The sequence below is a fragment of the Oncorhynchus gorbuscha genome, linkage group LG10 (assembly GCF_021184085.1).
Source record: "Oncorhynchus gorbuscha isolate QuinsamMale2020 ecotype Even-year linkage group LG10, OgorEven_v1.0, whole genome shotgun sequence".
In the NCBI taxonomy this organism is placed as follows: Eukaryota; Metazoa; Chordata; class Actinopteri; order Salmoniformes; family Salmonidae; genus Oncorhynchus; species Oncorhynchus gorbuscha.
In genome coordinates this window covers 100,028,764-100,044,988 of record NC_060182.1, presented here as the reverse complement: position 1 = coordinate 100,044,988, position 16,225 = coordinate 100,028,764, and the positions used below count along the sequence as shown (strand labels likewise).

General features: G+C 44.6%; 1 protein-coding gene across 1 annotated transcript in view; it reads left to right on the top strand.

Annotated features, from left to right (window-relative positions):
• Window positions 1–15,987, top strand: part of dnaaf9 (dynein axonemal assembly factor 9) — a 107,231-nt gene extending 91,244 nt beyond the window's left edge. The window contains exons 33-37 of the mRNA XM_046367624.1: window positions 49–123; window positions 1,263–1,444; window positions 8,260–8,325; window positions 8,420–8,513; window positions 9,003–15,987. Of these exons, the coding sequence (XP_046223580.1) occupies window positions 49–123; window positions 1,263–1,444; window positions 8,260–8,325; window positions 8,420–8,513; window positions 9,003–9,109 (524 nt within the window). The 3' untranslated portion in view covers window positions 9,110–15,987. The remainder of the gene's footprint in view (window positions 1–48; window positions 124–1,262; window positions 1,445–8,259; window positions 8,326–8,419; window positions 8,514–9,002) is intronic.
• The last annotated feature ends 238 nt before the right edge of the window (window positions 15,988–16,225 follow it).

Genomic DNA, 16,225 nt, shown 5'->3' with positions numbered 1-16,225 from the left:
GATATTTTATACAGTTGAATATCCTACCAGTCTCTCTCTGCCCCCTAGCCTTCAAGTCAGCTCTGAGACCAAACCCTTTCAGAGGAAACGTCTACAACGTCACTGGGAAGGTCCTCTTCTCTGGTAGGGTTTCTCTGTTATTCTCCCTCACTGACAATATACACAACATCACTCTGTGCAATGATGGTGATGATTGAGTATAAATCTTTACTTGTACTACTTATCAATAATCATACAAGTATTATTTGAGATGTCTTCTGCCTTGTGTTCTAATACTAAATGCCAACATTTAACCTGTACTTGCATTCCCAGTTGTGAGTATTATTAGATAAAGGTTTGTCCTCAAGGCAGGCAGCACCAGCTGATGGTAGGAAACTGAGCTCCTTCACTCTCCACTGGTTTAGTTTGTTTGAGTAGTTTCTCCTCACTTTATTCATACAGACGTTTATGTGACGTTGTTGAATGAGGAGAGAGTGCAGAATGAAGAGGGTGCAGAATGAAGAGGGTGCAGAATGAAGAGGGTGCAGAATGAAGAGGGTGCAGAATGAAGAGGGTGCAGAATGAAGAGGGTGCAGAATGAAGAGGGTGCAGAATGAAGAGGGTGCAGAATGAAGAGGGTGCAGAATGAAGAGGGTGCAGAATGAAGAGGGTGCAGAATGAAGAGGGTGCAGAATGAAGAGGGTGCAGAATGAAGAGGGTGCAGAATGAAGAGGGTGCAGAATGAAGAGGGTGCAGAATGAAGAGGGTGCAGAATGAAGAGGGTGCAGAATGAAGAGGGTGCAGAATGAAGAGGGTGCAGAATGAAGAGGGTGCAGAATGAAGGGTGCAGAATGAAGGGTGCAGAATGAAGGGTGCAGAATGAAGGGTGCAGAATGAAGAGGGTGCAGAATGAAGAGGGTGCAGAATGAAGAGGGTGCAGAATGAAGAGGGTGCAGAATGAAGAGAGAGCAGATGTTTGTGGAAGTTGAATGATTCTGGAGCTGGTGGTCCTTGGCGTGTTCCTTACTAGTTTCTCTGAATTTTAAGTTACTGTCCATTGAATTTGGTTTATTCGTGTCTTCTATTGAATGTTCCATGTTGTTTGAGTCATTCTGGAGTTGGATCATGGATAGATGGATGGATGTTGTAGCACTGAACCCCTCCTCATCCTCAGCATGCTGTTTGGTATATGTAGCTGCCACAGTGGTAGGTCCATCAGACTAGTCATTAGGACCATCAGACAGGTCAGTGAAGTGCTGAGATATCTCCATGTTCTTCTCCAGACTCTGAGAGGATGATGGATGTGAGCTACAACACTGTGAGTGGGAACCTCCGTATCACTCAGCAGCCCTTGGGGGACAGCCACCAGGGAGACCAGGAACCCTCTGGATGCTTCCTGCTGTTCCATGGAGTGGGATTGACACAGGAGGTCCTGAAGGACTGGCTGAGGATCTGTGTAAAACAGGTACAAGACTGACTGACCATCTACTGGAACTCACAGCTCATCTAACTGACCATCTAACTGACCATCTAACTGGCCATCTAACTGGCCATCTAACTGGCCATCTAACTGGCCATCTACCTGGCCATCTACTGGAACTCACAGCTCATCTAACTGGCCATCTAACTGGCCATCTAACTGGCCATCTAACTGGCCATCTAACTGGCCATCTAACTGGCCATCTAACTGACCATCTAACTGGCCATCTAACTGGCCATCTAACTGGCCATCTAACTGGCCATCTAACTGGCCATCTACCTGGCCATCTACTGGAACTCACAGCTCATCTAACTGGCCATCTAACTGGCCATCTAACTGGCCATCTAACTGGCCATCTAACTGGCCATCTAACTGGCCATCTAACTGACCATCTAACTGGCCATCTAACTGGCCATCTAACTGGCCATCTACTGGAACTCACAGCTCATCTAACTGACCATCTAACTGACCATCTAACTGACCATCTACTGGAACTCACAGCTCATCTAACTGACCATCTAACTGACCATCTAACTGACCATCTAACTGACCATCTAACTGACCATCTAACTGACCATCTAACTGGCCATCTAACTGACCATCTAACTGGCCATCTAACTGACCATCTACCTGGCCATCTAACTGGCCATCTACTGGAACTCACAGCTCATCTAACTGACCATCTAACTGACCATCTAACTGGCCATCTAACTGGCCATCTAACTGGAACTCACAGCTCATCTAATTGGCCATCTACCTGACCATCTACCTGGCCATCTAACTGGCCATCTAACTGGCCATCTACCTGGCCATCTAACTGGAACTCACAGCTCATCTAACTGGCCATCTAACTGGCCATCTAACTGGCCATCTAACTGGCCATCTAACTGACCATCTAACTGACCATCTAACTGACCATCTAACTGACCATCTAACTGGCCATCTAACTGGAACTCACAGCTCATCTAACTGGCCATCTAACTGGCCATCTAACTGGCCATCTAACTGGCCATCTAACTGGAACTCACAGCTCATCTAACTGACCATCTAACTGACCATCTAACTGACCATCTAACTGGCCATCTAACTGACCATCTAACTGACCAACTACTGGAACTCACAGCTCATCTAACTGGCCATCTAACTGACCATCTACTGGAACTCACAGCTCATCTAACTGGCCATCTAACTGACCATCTACTGGAACACACAGCTCATCTAACTGACCATCTACTGGAACTCACAGCTCATCTAACTGACCATCTAACTGACCATCTAACTGACCATCTAACTGACCATCTAACTGGCCATCTAACTGGCCATCTAACTGGCCATCTAACTGGCCATCTAACTGGAACTCACAGCTCATCTAACTGACCATCTAACTGACCATCTACTGGAACTCACAGCTCATCTAACTGACCATCTAACTGACCATCTACTGGAACTCACAGCTCATCTAACTGACCATCTAACTGACCATCTACTGGAACTCACAGCTCATCTAACTGACCATCTAACTGACCATCTACTGGAACTCACAGCTCATCTAACTGACCATCTAACTGGAACTCACAGCTCATCTAACTGACCATCTAACTGACCATCTACTGGAACTCACAGCTCATCTAACTGACCATCTAACTGACCATCTACTGGAACTCACAGCTCATCTAACTGACCATCTAACTGACCATCTACTGGAACTCACAGCTCATCTAACTGACCATCTAACTGACCATCTACTGGAACTCACAGCTCATCTAACTGACCATCTAACTGGAACTCACAGCTCATCTAACTGACCATCTACTGGAACTCACAGCTCATCTAACTGACCATCTAACTGACCATCTAACTGACCACCTAACTGACCACCTAACTGACCACCTAACTGACCATCTACTGGAACTCACAGCTCATCTAACTGACCATCTAACTGACCATCTAACTGACCATCTAACTGACCATCTAACTGACCACCTAACTGACCACCTAACTGACCATCTAACTGACCATCTAACTGACCATCTAACTGGCCATCTACCTGACCACCTAACTGGCCATCTACCTGACCACCTAACTGACCACCTAACTGACCACCTAACTGACCACCTAACTGACCAACTACTGGAACTCACAGCTCATCTAACTGGCCATCTAACTGGCCATCTAACTGGCCATCTAACTGGCCAACTACTGGAACTCACAGCTCATCTAACTGACCAACTACTGGAACTCACAGCTCATCTAACTGACCAACTACTGGAACTCACAGCTCATCTAACTGACCATCTGGTGGTCCTTCTGTAGCTCAGTTGGTAGAGCATGGCGCTTGTAACGCCAGGGTAGTGGGTTCGATCCCCGGGACCACCCATACGTAGAATGTATGCACACATGACTGTAAGTCGCTTTGGATAAAAGCGTCTGCTAAATGGCATATATTATTATATATTATTATCTAACTGGCCATCTAACTGGCTATCTAACTGACCCAACTAACTGACCACCTAGCTGACCACCTAACTGACCACATAGCTGACCATCTAACTGACCATCTAACTGACCAGCTAGCTGACCATCTAACTGACCACCTAACTGACCACATAGCTGACCATCTAACTGACCACCTAACTGACCATATAGCTGACCATCTAACTGACCATCTAACTGACCCAACTAACTGACCAGCTAACTGACCATCTAACTGGCCATCTAACTGACCATCTAACTGACCAGCTACTGGAACTCACAGCTCATCTAACTGGCCATCTAACTGGCCATCTAACTGACCATCTAACTGACCATCTAACTGGCCATCTAACTGGCCATCTAACTGGAACTCACAGCTCATCTAACTGACCATCTAACTGACCATCTACTGGAACTCACAGCTCATCTAACTGACCATCTAACTGACCATCTAACTGACCATCTAACTGACCATCTAACTGGCCATCTAACTGGCCATCTAACTGACCATCTAACTGACCAACTACTGGAACTCACAGCTCATCTAACTGGCCATCTAACTGACCATCTACTGGAACTCACAGCTCATCTAACTGGCCATCTAACTGACCATCTACTGGAACACACAGCTCATCTAACTGACCATCTACTGGAACTCACAGCTCACCTAACTGACCATCTAACTGACCATCTAACTGACCATCTAACTGACCATCTAACTGACCATCTAACTGGCCATCTAACTGGCCATCTAACTGGAACTCACAGCTCATCTAACTGACCATCTACTGGAACTCACAGCTCACCTAACTGACCACCTAACTGACCACCTAACTGACCACCTAACTGACCATCTAACTGACCATCTAACTGACCATCTAACTGGCCATCTAACTGACCATCTACTGGAACTCACAGCTCATCTAACTGACCACCTAACTGACCATCTAACTGGCCATCTAACTGGCCATCTAACTGGAACTCACAGCTCATCTAACTGACCATCTAACTGACCATCTACTGGAACTCACAGCTCATCTAACTGACCATCTACTGGAACTCACAGCTCATCTAACTGACCATCTAACTGACCATCTACTGGAACTCACAGCTCATCTAACTGACCATCTAACTGACCATCTACTGGAACTCACAGCTCATCTAACTGACCATCTAACTGGAACTCACAGCTCATCTAACTGACCATCTACTGGAACTCACAGCTCATCTAACTGCCCATCTAACTGACCATCTAACTGGCCATCTAACTGACCATCTACTGGAACTCACAGCTCATCTAACTGACCACCTAACTGACCACCTAACTGACCACCTAACTGGCCATCTAACTGGCCATCTAACTGACCACCTAACTGACCATCTAACTGACCATCTAACTGACCATCTACTGGAACTCACAGCTCATCTAACTGACCACCTAACTGACCATCTAACTGACCATCTAACTGACCATCTACTGGAACTCACAGCTCATCTAACTGACCACCTAACTGACCACCTAACTGACCACCTAACTGACCACCTAACTGACCACCTAACTGACCACCTAACTGACCACCTAACTGACCATCTAACTGGCCATCTAACTGACCATCTACCTGACCACCTAACTGACCACCTAACTGACCACCTAACTGACCACCTAACTGACCACCTAACTGACCACCTAACTGGCCATCTAACTGGCCATCTAACTGACCAACTACTGGAACTCACAGCTCATCTAACTGGCCATCTAACTGGCCATCTAACTGGCCAACTACTGGAACTCACAGCTCATCTAACTGACCATCTAACTGACCATCTAATTGGCCATCTAACTGGCCATCTAACTGACCATCTAACTGACCATCTAACTGACCATCTAACTGACCATCTAACTGGCCATCTAACTGACCATCTAACTGACCATCTAACTGGCCATCTAACTGGCCAACTACTGGAACTCACAGCTCATCTAACTGGCCATCTACTGGAACTCACAGCTCATCTAACTGACCAACTACTGGAACTCACAGCTCATCTAACTGACCATCTAACTGACCATCTAACTGGCCATCTAACTGACCATCTAACTGACCATCTAACTGACCATCTAACTGACCATCTAACTGGCCATCTAACTGACCATCTAACTGGCCATCTAACTGACCCAACTAACTGACCCAACTAACTGACCACCTAGCTGACCACCTAACTGACCACATAGCTGACCATCTAACTGACCACCTAACTGACCATCTAACTGACCACCTAACTGACCACATAGCTGACCATCTAACTGACCACCTAACTGACCATATAGCTGACCATCTAACTGACCATCTAACTGACCCAACTAACTGACCAGCTAACTGACCATCTAACTGGCCATCTAACTGGCCATCTAACTGACCATCTAACTGACCAGCTACTGGAACTCACAGCTCATCTAACTGGCCATCTAACTGACCACCTACTGGAAATCACAGCTCATCTAACTGACCATCTAACTGACCATCTAACTGGCCATCTAACTGGCCATCTAACTGACCATCTAACTGGCCATCTAACTGGCCATCTAACTGGCCATCTAACTGACCATCTAACTGACCAACTACTGGAACTCACAGCTCATCTAACTGACCATCTAACTGACCATCTAACTGACCATCTAACTGACCATCTAACTGACCACTTAACTGACCATATAGCTGACCATATAGCTGACCATCTAACTGACCATCTAACTGACCCAACTAACTGACCATCTAACTGACCATCTAACTGGCCATCTAACTGACCATCTAACTGACCAGCTACTGGAACTCACAGCTCATCTAACTGACCATCTAACTGACCCAACTAACTGACCAGCTAACTGACCAGCTAACTGACCATCTAACTGACCAGCTACTGGAACTCACAGCTCATCTAACTGACCACCTAACTGACCACCTAACTGACCACCTAACTGACCACCTAACTGACCACCTAACTGACCACCTAACTGACCACCTAACTGGCCATCTAACTGGCCATCTAACTGGCCATCTAACTGGCCATCTATCTGACCATCTATCTGACCATCAAACTGACCATCAAACTGACCATCTAACTGACCATCTAGTTGACCATCTAGTTGACCATCTAACTGGCCATCTAACTGGCCATCTAACTGACCATCTAACTGACCATCTAACTGACCATCTAACTGGCCATCTAACTGACCATCTAACTGACCCAACTAACTGACCCAACTAACTGACCACCTAGCTGACCACCTAACTGACCACATAGCTGACCATCTAACTGACCACCTAACTGACCATCTAGCTGACCACCTAACTGACCACATAGCTGACCATCTAACTGACCACCTAACTGACCATATAGCTGACCATCTAACTGACCATCTAACTGACCCAACTAACTGACCAGCTAACTGACCATCTAACTGGCCATCTAACTGACCATCTAACTGACCAGCTACTGGAACTCACAGCTCATCTAACTGGCCATCTAACTGACCACCTACTGGAAATCACAGCTCATCTAACTGACCATCTAACTGACCATCTAACTGGCCATCTAACTGGCCATCTAACTGGCCATCTAACTGGCCATCTAACTGGCCATCTAACTGACCATCTAACTGACCATCTAACTGGCCATCTAACTGGCCATCTAACTGGCCATCTAACTGACCATCTAACTGACCAACTACTGGAACTCACAGCTCATCTAACTGACCATCTAACTGACCATCTAACTGACCATCTAACTGACCATCTAACTGACCATCTAACTGACCACTTAACTGACCATATAGCTGACCATATAGCTGACCATCTAACTGACCATCTAACTGACCCAACTAACTGACCATCTAACTGACCATCTAACTGGCCATCTAACTGACCATCTAACTGACCAGCTACTGGAACTCACAGCTCATCTAACTGACCATCTAACTGACCCAACTAACTGACCAGCTAACTGACCAGCTAACTGACCATCTAACTGACCAGCTACTGGAACTCACAGCTCATCTAACTGACCACCTAACTGACCACCTAACTGACCACCTAACTGACCACCTAACTGACCACCTAACTGGCCATCTAACTGGCCATCTATCTGACCATCTATCTGACCATCAAACTGACCATCTAACTGACCATCTAGTTGACCATCTAGCTGACCATCTAACTGACCATCTAGCTGACCATCTACTGTGCTGTAGACAAGTTTCAGAGGTTGATCGTATTGTAACCTAAACATCAGAGGTAATATACTCATCTTGGTATCTGTGGTCTTGTTTTCAGAAGGAGGTGAGGAAGGTGAAGAAGACCCCCACCAGCCTCTCTCCTCAGGAAATCAGGACCATCCATGTGAGTGTTCCTCTAACATGTCATTGTTCCTCTCTCTTGACCTGCCTTGTCCGTCTGTGTACCTGTCTGTCAACCTGCCTGTTTCTGTGTTCAGGTGAAGAGACATCTGGACCCTCTGCCTCCAGGCTTCTTCTACAACGGGCAACAGTACGTCAGTTTCTTTGGAGAGAAGAACAACTTCCATCCACGTATCCTTTTATCTCTACTGTCTGTCCTCAACACAACCATTGTAAAACCCCTGGCGTCCTCAACACAACCATTGTAAACCCCTGGCGTCCTCAACACATCCATTGTAAACCCCTGGCGTCCTCAACACAACCATTGTAAACCCCTGGCGTCCTCAACACAACCATTGTAAACCCCTGGCGTCCTCAACACATCCATTGTAAACCCCTGGCGTCCTCAACACAACCATTGTAAACCCCTGGCGTCCTCAACACAACCATTGTAAACCCCTGGCGTCCTCAACACATCCATTGTAAACCCCTGGCGTCCTCAACACAACCATTGTAAACCCCTGGCGTCCTCAACACATCCATTGTAAACCCCTGGCGTCCTCAACACAACCATTGTAAACCCCTGGTGTCTAATACAACACCTGACAACACATTCCACTGAATGGTTTGTTGTTGATGAGTAGTAGGTGGTGTAGCTGTCCTTACATCAAGCCCCTGCAGAAATGGACCAGTTCATAGCGGAGTATGTTGAGGAGGCCAACCGAGAGATCGACCTCTTCAACAATCAGCTGGAGCAGCAGCAGCACCGGGACCTGTTTGACCCTTAGTGACCCCCAAGGTTGGGGTTAGAGGTCGTCTGTCTCGTCCTTTTACTGTTTGTCCTCCTCAGCACATCTCAAAGGGAAACAAAGGGGGAAACTATACCATACATCCTGTCACCTCCACTATACCATACATATTGTCACCATACATATAGGGGTGATAAACATGAATCAAGACATTATTATGGTGAGAGAGCACAAGCTTTCTGTCCAGATAAGAGGTTCAACTTTACATTGTCAGTCAGTATCATCCTAGGTAGGTTTTTAATAGGCCAGTAGAATTGGTTCTATTTGTAGCCTGGCTGTTGGCATTATTAAAACACTCCTTTCTCGTCTACTTTCCTGACCTGTCATACGATGCACAGCCCACCTGTTAGTTAGCTGCGTTCAGTATCACGCTGTGTAGCTCTTCTCACTGGCTCCACTGTGCTAATAGCTTGTATCAGTGTCAGACTTGGTGAGAGGAAGTGGACGCAGAGCTGTGAACTTTGAATAGACAGCCTGTAGCATGTTAATCCCTGGTGTGGTGATAGAAACTGTCTCCTGTTGTAAATACTAGCTAGACCGTCACCCAGCTCTAGTCAGCATAGCAACGTGGTCCTCAGTAACATAATGTCATGGTGATCAAACATCAACAATAACATTACTCCTCCCCTTTCACACAACCACCTAACATGCTGTGGGTGGGATACTGGTTGGAATGGGGATGGTCTGAAATCAATTCGTCTAGTTTAGGCCAGTTTGGGCTGGTTTAGGCCGGTTTTGGTTAGGAGGGTTTGGGCTGGGTTTGGGCTGGTTTAGGCCACTTTGGTTTAGGAGGGTTTGGGCTGGTTTAGGCCACTTTGGGTTAGGAGGGTTTGGGCTGGTTTAGGCCACTTTGGGTTAGGAGGGTTTGGACTGGTTTAGGCCACTTTGGGTTAGGAGGGTTTGGGCTGATTTAGGCCACTTTGGTCTGGATTAGGAGGGTTTGGGTTGAGGGTGTTTGAGGGATGGGGAGGGTAGGACTGGTGTTGGCCAGATAAGGGCTGAGGAAGGAGTTAGTAGTGGTGTATTACAGGGATGGGTAGGGTCAGGGGTCAGAGTTAGTGTTGTTGACCACATGCAGTTCCTTGATGTGGGACTTAAGCTGTGTCCACTACCTGTTAGATAGATGGGTGTTGGAGGTAGCTTACATGTTCTCTCAGGACTACCTGTTAGATAGATGGGACTTAACCTGTGTCCTCTACCTGTTAGATAGATGGGACTTAACCTGTGTCCTCTACCTGTTAGATAGATGGGACTTAACCTGTGTCCTCTACCTGTTAGATAGATGGGACTTAACCTGTGTCCACTACCTGTTAGATAGATGGGACTTAACCTGTGTCCTCTACCTGTTAGATAGATGGGACTTAACCTGTGTCCACTACCTGTTAGATAGATGGGACTTAACCTGTGTCCTCTACCTGTTAGATAGATGGGACTTAACCTGTGTCCTCTACCTGTTAGATAGATGGGACTTAACCTGTGTCCTCTACCTGTTAGATAGATGGGACTTAACCTGTGTCCTCTACCTGTTAGATAGATGGGACTTAACCTGTGTCCTCTACCTGTTAGATAGATGGGACTTAACCTGTGTCCTCTACCTGTTAGATAGATGGGACTTAACCTGTGTCCACTACCTGTTAGATAGATGGGACTTAACCTGTGTCCACTAACTGTTAGATAGATGGGACTTAACCTGTGTCCTCTACCTGTTAGATAGATGGGACTTAACCTGTGTCCACTACCTGTTAGATAGATGAGACTTAACCTGTGTCCACTACCTGTTAGATAGATGGAATATAAAATGTGTCCACTACCTGTTAGGTAGATGGAATATAAAATGTGTCCACTACCTGTTAGATGGAATTTCAAATTAGAAAATAACAGAATATTTGACAATATCAGTTGACAGAACAGTTACGGTCTGCTAATTTAGCTCCACTCACCTGGAGAACAGTTACGGTCTGCTAATTTAGCTCCACTCACCTGGAGAACAGTTACGGTCTGCTAATTTAACTCCACTCACCTGGAGAACAGTTACGGTCTGCTAATTTAGCTCCACTCACCTGGAGAACAGTTACGGTCTGCTAATTTAGCTCCACTCACCAGGAGAACAGTTACGGTCTGCTAATTTAGCTCCACTCACCTGGAGAACAGTTACGGTCTGCTAATTTAGCTCCACTCACCTGGAGAACAGTTACGGTCTGCTAATTTAGCTCCACTCACCTGGACAACAGTTACGGTCTGCTAATTTAGCTCCACTCACCTGGAGAACAGTTACGGTCTGCTAATTTAGCTCCACTCACCTGGAGAACAGTTACGGTCTGCTAATTTAACTCCACTCACCTGGAGAACAGTTACGGTCTGCTAATTTAGCTCCACTCACCTGGAGAACAGTTACGGTCTGCTAATTTAGCTCCACTCACCAGGAGAACAGTTACGGTCTGCTAATTTAGCTCCACTCACCTGGAGAACAGTTACGGTCTGCTAATTTAGCTCCACTCACCTGGAGAACAGTTACGGTCTGCTAATTTAGCTCCACTCACCAGGAGAACAGTTACGGTCTGCTAATTTAGCTCCACTCACCTGGAGAACAGTTACGGTCTGCTAATTTAGCTCCACTCACCTGGAGAACAGTTACGGTCTGCTAATTTAACTCCACTCACCTGGAGAACAGTTACGGTCTGCTAATTTAGCTCCACTCACCTGGAGAACAGTTACGGTCTGCTAATTTAGCTCCACTCACCAGGAGAACAGTTACGGTCTGCTAATTTAGCTCCACTCACCTGGAGAACAGTTACGGTCTGCTAATTTAGCTCCACTCACCTGGACAACAGTTACGGTCTGCTAATTTAGCTCCACTCACCTGGAGAACAGTTACGGTCTGCTAATTTAGCTCCACTCACCTGGAGAACAGTTACGGTCTGCTAATTTAACTCCACTCACCTGGAGAACAGTTACGGTCTGCTAATTTAGCTCCACTCACCTGGAGAACAGTTACGGTCTGCTAATTTAGCTCCACTCACCAGGAGAACAGTTACGGTCTGCTAATTTAGCTCCACTCACCTGGAGAACAGTTACGGTCTGCTAATTTAGCTCCACTCACCTGGAGAACAGTTACGGTCTGCTAATTTAGCTCCACTCACCTGGAGAACAGTTACGGTCTGCTAATTTAGCTCCACTCACCAGGAGAACAGTTACGGTCTGCTAATTTAGCTCCACTCACCTGGAGAACAGTTACGGTCTGCTAATTTAGCTCCACTCACCTGGAGAACAGTTACGGTCTGCTAATTTAGCTCCACTCACCAGTCCATCTATACCAAGCCTGTCCATTCACAGTGTCTCCCATGCTAGGCGTGTTACTGTCTGAATAGAGAATGACCCAGTCCTCTGCTAGACGTGTTACTGTCTGAATAGAGAATGATCCCTAGCCAGTAAGTTAGTTTCTTCAGGGTCCAGGCCTGTTCCAGTCAGATACACACCCAGTCAATTAGTCTAGAAAGGAAGACAGACTACATCACAATCCTCCTGACCCATGTTACTATTCATTCTCTTAGCTTACAATCCCTCCCTCTCCTTAACTTTATCAAGTGCAATTGTACTCTGTTTTTATATGTATTCTAACTACCTTCACAGAACTATTTTAAGGACTAGCTGATTAAATCAGGGCCGTGTTCTCAGTCTCAACATCGGAGTGAGTTGAGATTTGCTTAACGTTTAGTACCATGCTGACCTAATCCACAGCACTGGAGACTAACGCTCTGTGTCCGTCTCCGTATGACTGGAGTCTCTTCTGACAAGTCCTCTTGTCTGCTTAGAGCAAAAACGATTTTCATTCGCAATACCACAGAGACCTGTCTTAGTTGAGTCAGAGACACAGAGCCATAACCGAGGGTGATTGATATCCTACAGAATAAGACTGAAGATGCCATAACTACAGGTCTTAATGGGCGGTGTTTGGAAACAGACACTGATTGGTCTACGGTGTAGCTATCAGTCCTTAAAGGGTTCTATAGGGGGTTATTATTGAACATGTTTGTGATATTAACTTAGTAGCACATAAGATGCCACACTATCTGCATGTGTTAGGATGTCCTTTAATATATATATATATATATCTATGATATATTCTGATACTATTGCCTTTCACCAAACTGGTATAACCAAGAGAAAATTATCACATTTATTTTACAAAACTGGTGAGAATTGAAGTACCTCAGACACCACTAGAGTATTTTTGTAATGCTGTGAATTGAACAGAGAAAAAGCTAAGAGTCAATCTTTTTCTCACACAATTGAATAAATAAGCAAAACAGAGAAATGTTGTGAGACGTGATGTTTCTCTGGTCCAGCAGTGCCTTGGCCCGTTACTTTACGGCTAAGAAATAATCCTGTTCAGAGCTCCAGCCCCCTCTAGTCTACATTCTACTGCTACTGTACATGACGGGGCTGGAGGCTGAGGAACCGTCCTGAAACGGTATTTGGTGAAAGGAACCGTCCTGAAACAGCCTGGGTACCAGTCTATTTGTGCCATCATGCCACGCCTTGCCGGTTTGGCATGACAAGGAGTTGAGATGATGACAAACAGATCTGGGACCAGCTATCTTAAACAGTGTTGGTGAAAGGACTGAATCAATGGAATTGTTCTTTAAGCAATGTGTTACTCAGCCAAAGGGGCAGTAAGCCCCGGGGGAAGGGGAGGTCACTCGAGGGCTCACACCGTTTCAACTAGTAAATAAATGATACGAAGCCACAATGATTCTGAATGGAAACCGGGGTCCTCGTGGTTCTGGTTTCAAAGCTGTTGTCAAAAATGAGGATGATGAGTTAGTGGTTAAAGTAGAGCAGCCTACCCTGTCCTAATGGTTAAAGTAGAGTAGCCTACCCTGTCCTAATGGTTAACTTAGTGGTTAAAGTAGAGCAGCCTACCCTGTCCTAATGGTTAACTTAGTGGTTAAAGTAGAGCAGCCTACCCTGTCCTAATGGTTAAAGTAGAGCAGCCTACCCTGTCCTAGTGGTTAACTTAGTGGTTAAAGTAGAGCAGCCTACCCTGTCCTAGTGGTTAACTTAGTGGTTAAAGTAGAGCAGCCTACCCTGTCCTAGTGGTTAACTTAGTGGTTAAAGTAGAGCAGCCTACCCTGTCCTAGTGGTTAAAGTAGAGCAGCCTACCCTGTCCTATTTAGGGTATCGGTCAGCTGATTGGTTAGGTGACCCACCTTATTGCTCAGTGGGCCCCAGAGAAAAAGCCCTCTAGAGGTTCTCCCCTGTAACTCAGAGCTAAATCTATGCTTCTGATGTAACTCTTCTTACTCAACCCTCTGGCTATGTTGTATTCATGCTGTATGTGGAGGCTAGCGGCTTGAAGCTGAAGTTATAGGACAAAAACAACGTTTAGTGTTTATTGTTTTTTTATGAGGGAAATGTGATGAGTATGTTCTAAACAAAATTAAATGTTCTGAAGATTGGCTCCAAGGTTCCAGAGAGCCAACATTTGGAATTTATGCACTTTGATGAAAACTGATATTTGAATTCATTGTATTTTTATGTTTTGTAATGGAGTAATTATCTCACCTGTAGTCAAAGTGATCTTTCACATGCCTACAGTACCCTGACTTCAACAGTCTTTAGGTGTTAAAAGGAATCACAAGTTTCAGTGGGAGTAATAACTCAGGAATATAGGTCTATAGGAAGGTTATAGGTCAGGGCCCAGATTCACAAAACCTTCTTAAGAAGATATTTCTTCTTAATTGCCATTTATTCCTTAACTATAGACTACAGAGGAAAGTTCAGCCAAGTTGCTGTTCCTCAAGAAGCTTCTTGGACATGTTCTTGTGTTATTTCAATACAAGAAGAAATTAGATTATTGAAAATATTTAACCAGGCAAGTCAGTTAAGAACAAATTCTTACTTTCAATGACGGCCTGGGAACAGTGGGTTAACTGCCTGTTCAGGGGCAGAACGACAGATTTGTACCTTGTCGGCTTAGGGGTCTGAACTTGCAACCTGCCGGTTACTAGTCTAGCGCTCTAACCACTAGGCTACCCTGCCGTCTTAAACTCAGGGCAGTGAGATAATAAGCTAATTAAATCAATTGAACATATTTAATTCACTCAAACTTCATCTGAAAGTTTCAGTATTGATTATTTGAAACCCCCAAAACATGTTTTAGAACAGTCATCTCAGTATGAAATATGCTAACATGATTGTCATTGCTAGCTAGATAAAACAGTTTGCCTAGTGACAATCATTTTAAGAAGATAGTTAAGTTTGTAAGAAAATGATAAAATCTTAACATATTGTTGAAGAATTGCACTTGTGAACTATCTTATGAACTTATAATTGTTTTCTTAAGAAGGTTCTTAAGTTTTTGCATAAGAATGTTTTGTAAATCTGGGCCCAGGTTTCCACACCTGTAACAGTGGGTTACACCCTGTCTACTAATGGTTCAATAGTGGTTAGTCTGCCAATCCCAATCAGAAACTGATAGCCCATAGTTTTTCCCCCATACAATCTTATGACAACTACATTTATATGTTTGGAAAAGTATTGATTTAAGTTGGAGGTAGTTTATGGCATGAACATGGTGGTAAACTAAAGACTCTTTTCACCTCTACAACCAAGTTATTACATCTGTAACGTAACTATATTAATACAATTGATTAATATATTGCCTCAAAAAAGGATTTCCGATGTGGACTCCAATAAACTGAAAGAAGGAATTTGGTGAAGTGAACTTAGTGCCAAATGTTTTTGAGGATTAATTAAACTACTGTAACTTTAGTTTTTTCCTGTGACTGATGCTTTTATAATCTTATTGTGTTATTTATTGCACCAAGTAATCCATTAAAATATTGATATGGTTATATAGTCTCATTATTTTTGTCATTGTCAGATATGAGTGTATTTACTGTACCTTCATGTATTCAAACCCCTGGATTTCTTCAGAATTTTTGTTAGTGGTATTATATGGATTTAATTGTAATTTATTCGACAAAATAATCTGTGAAAGTGGAAGAAATGTTTTACTTTTTTAAAGATGAATAACAAATAATGAACTAAAATATAGTCTTTACATAAGCCCCTTTGTTTGGGCAAGCCTAC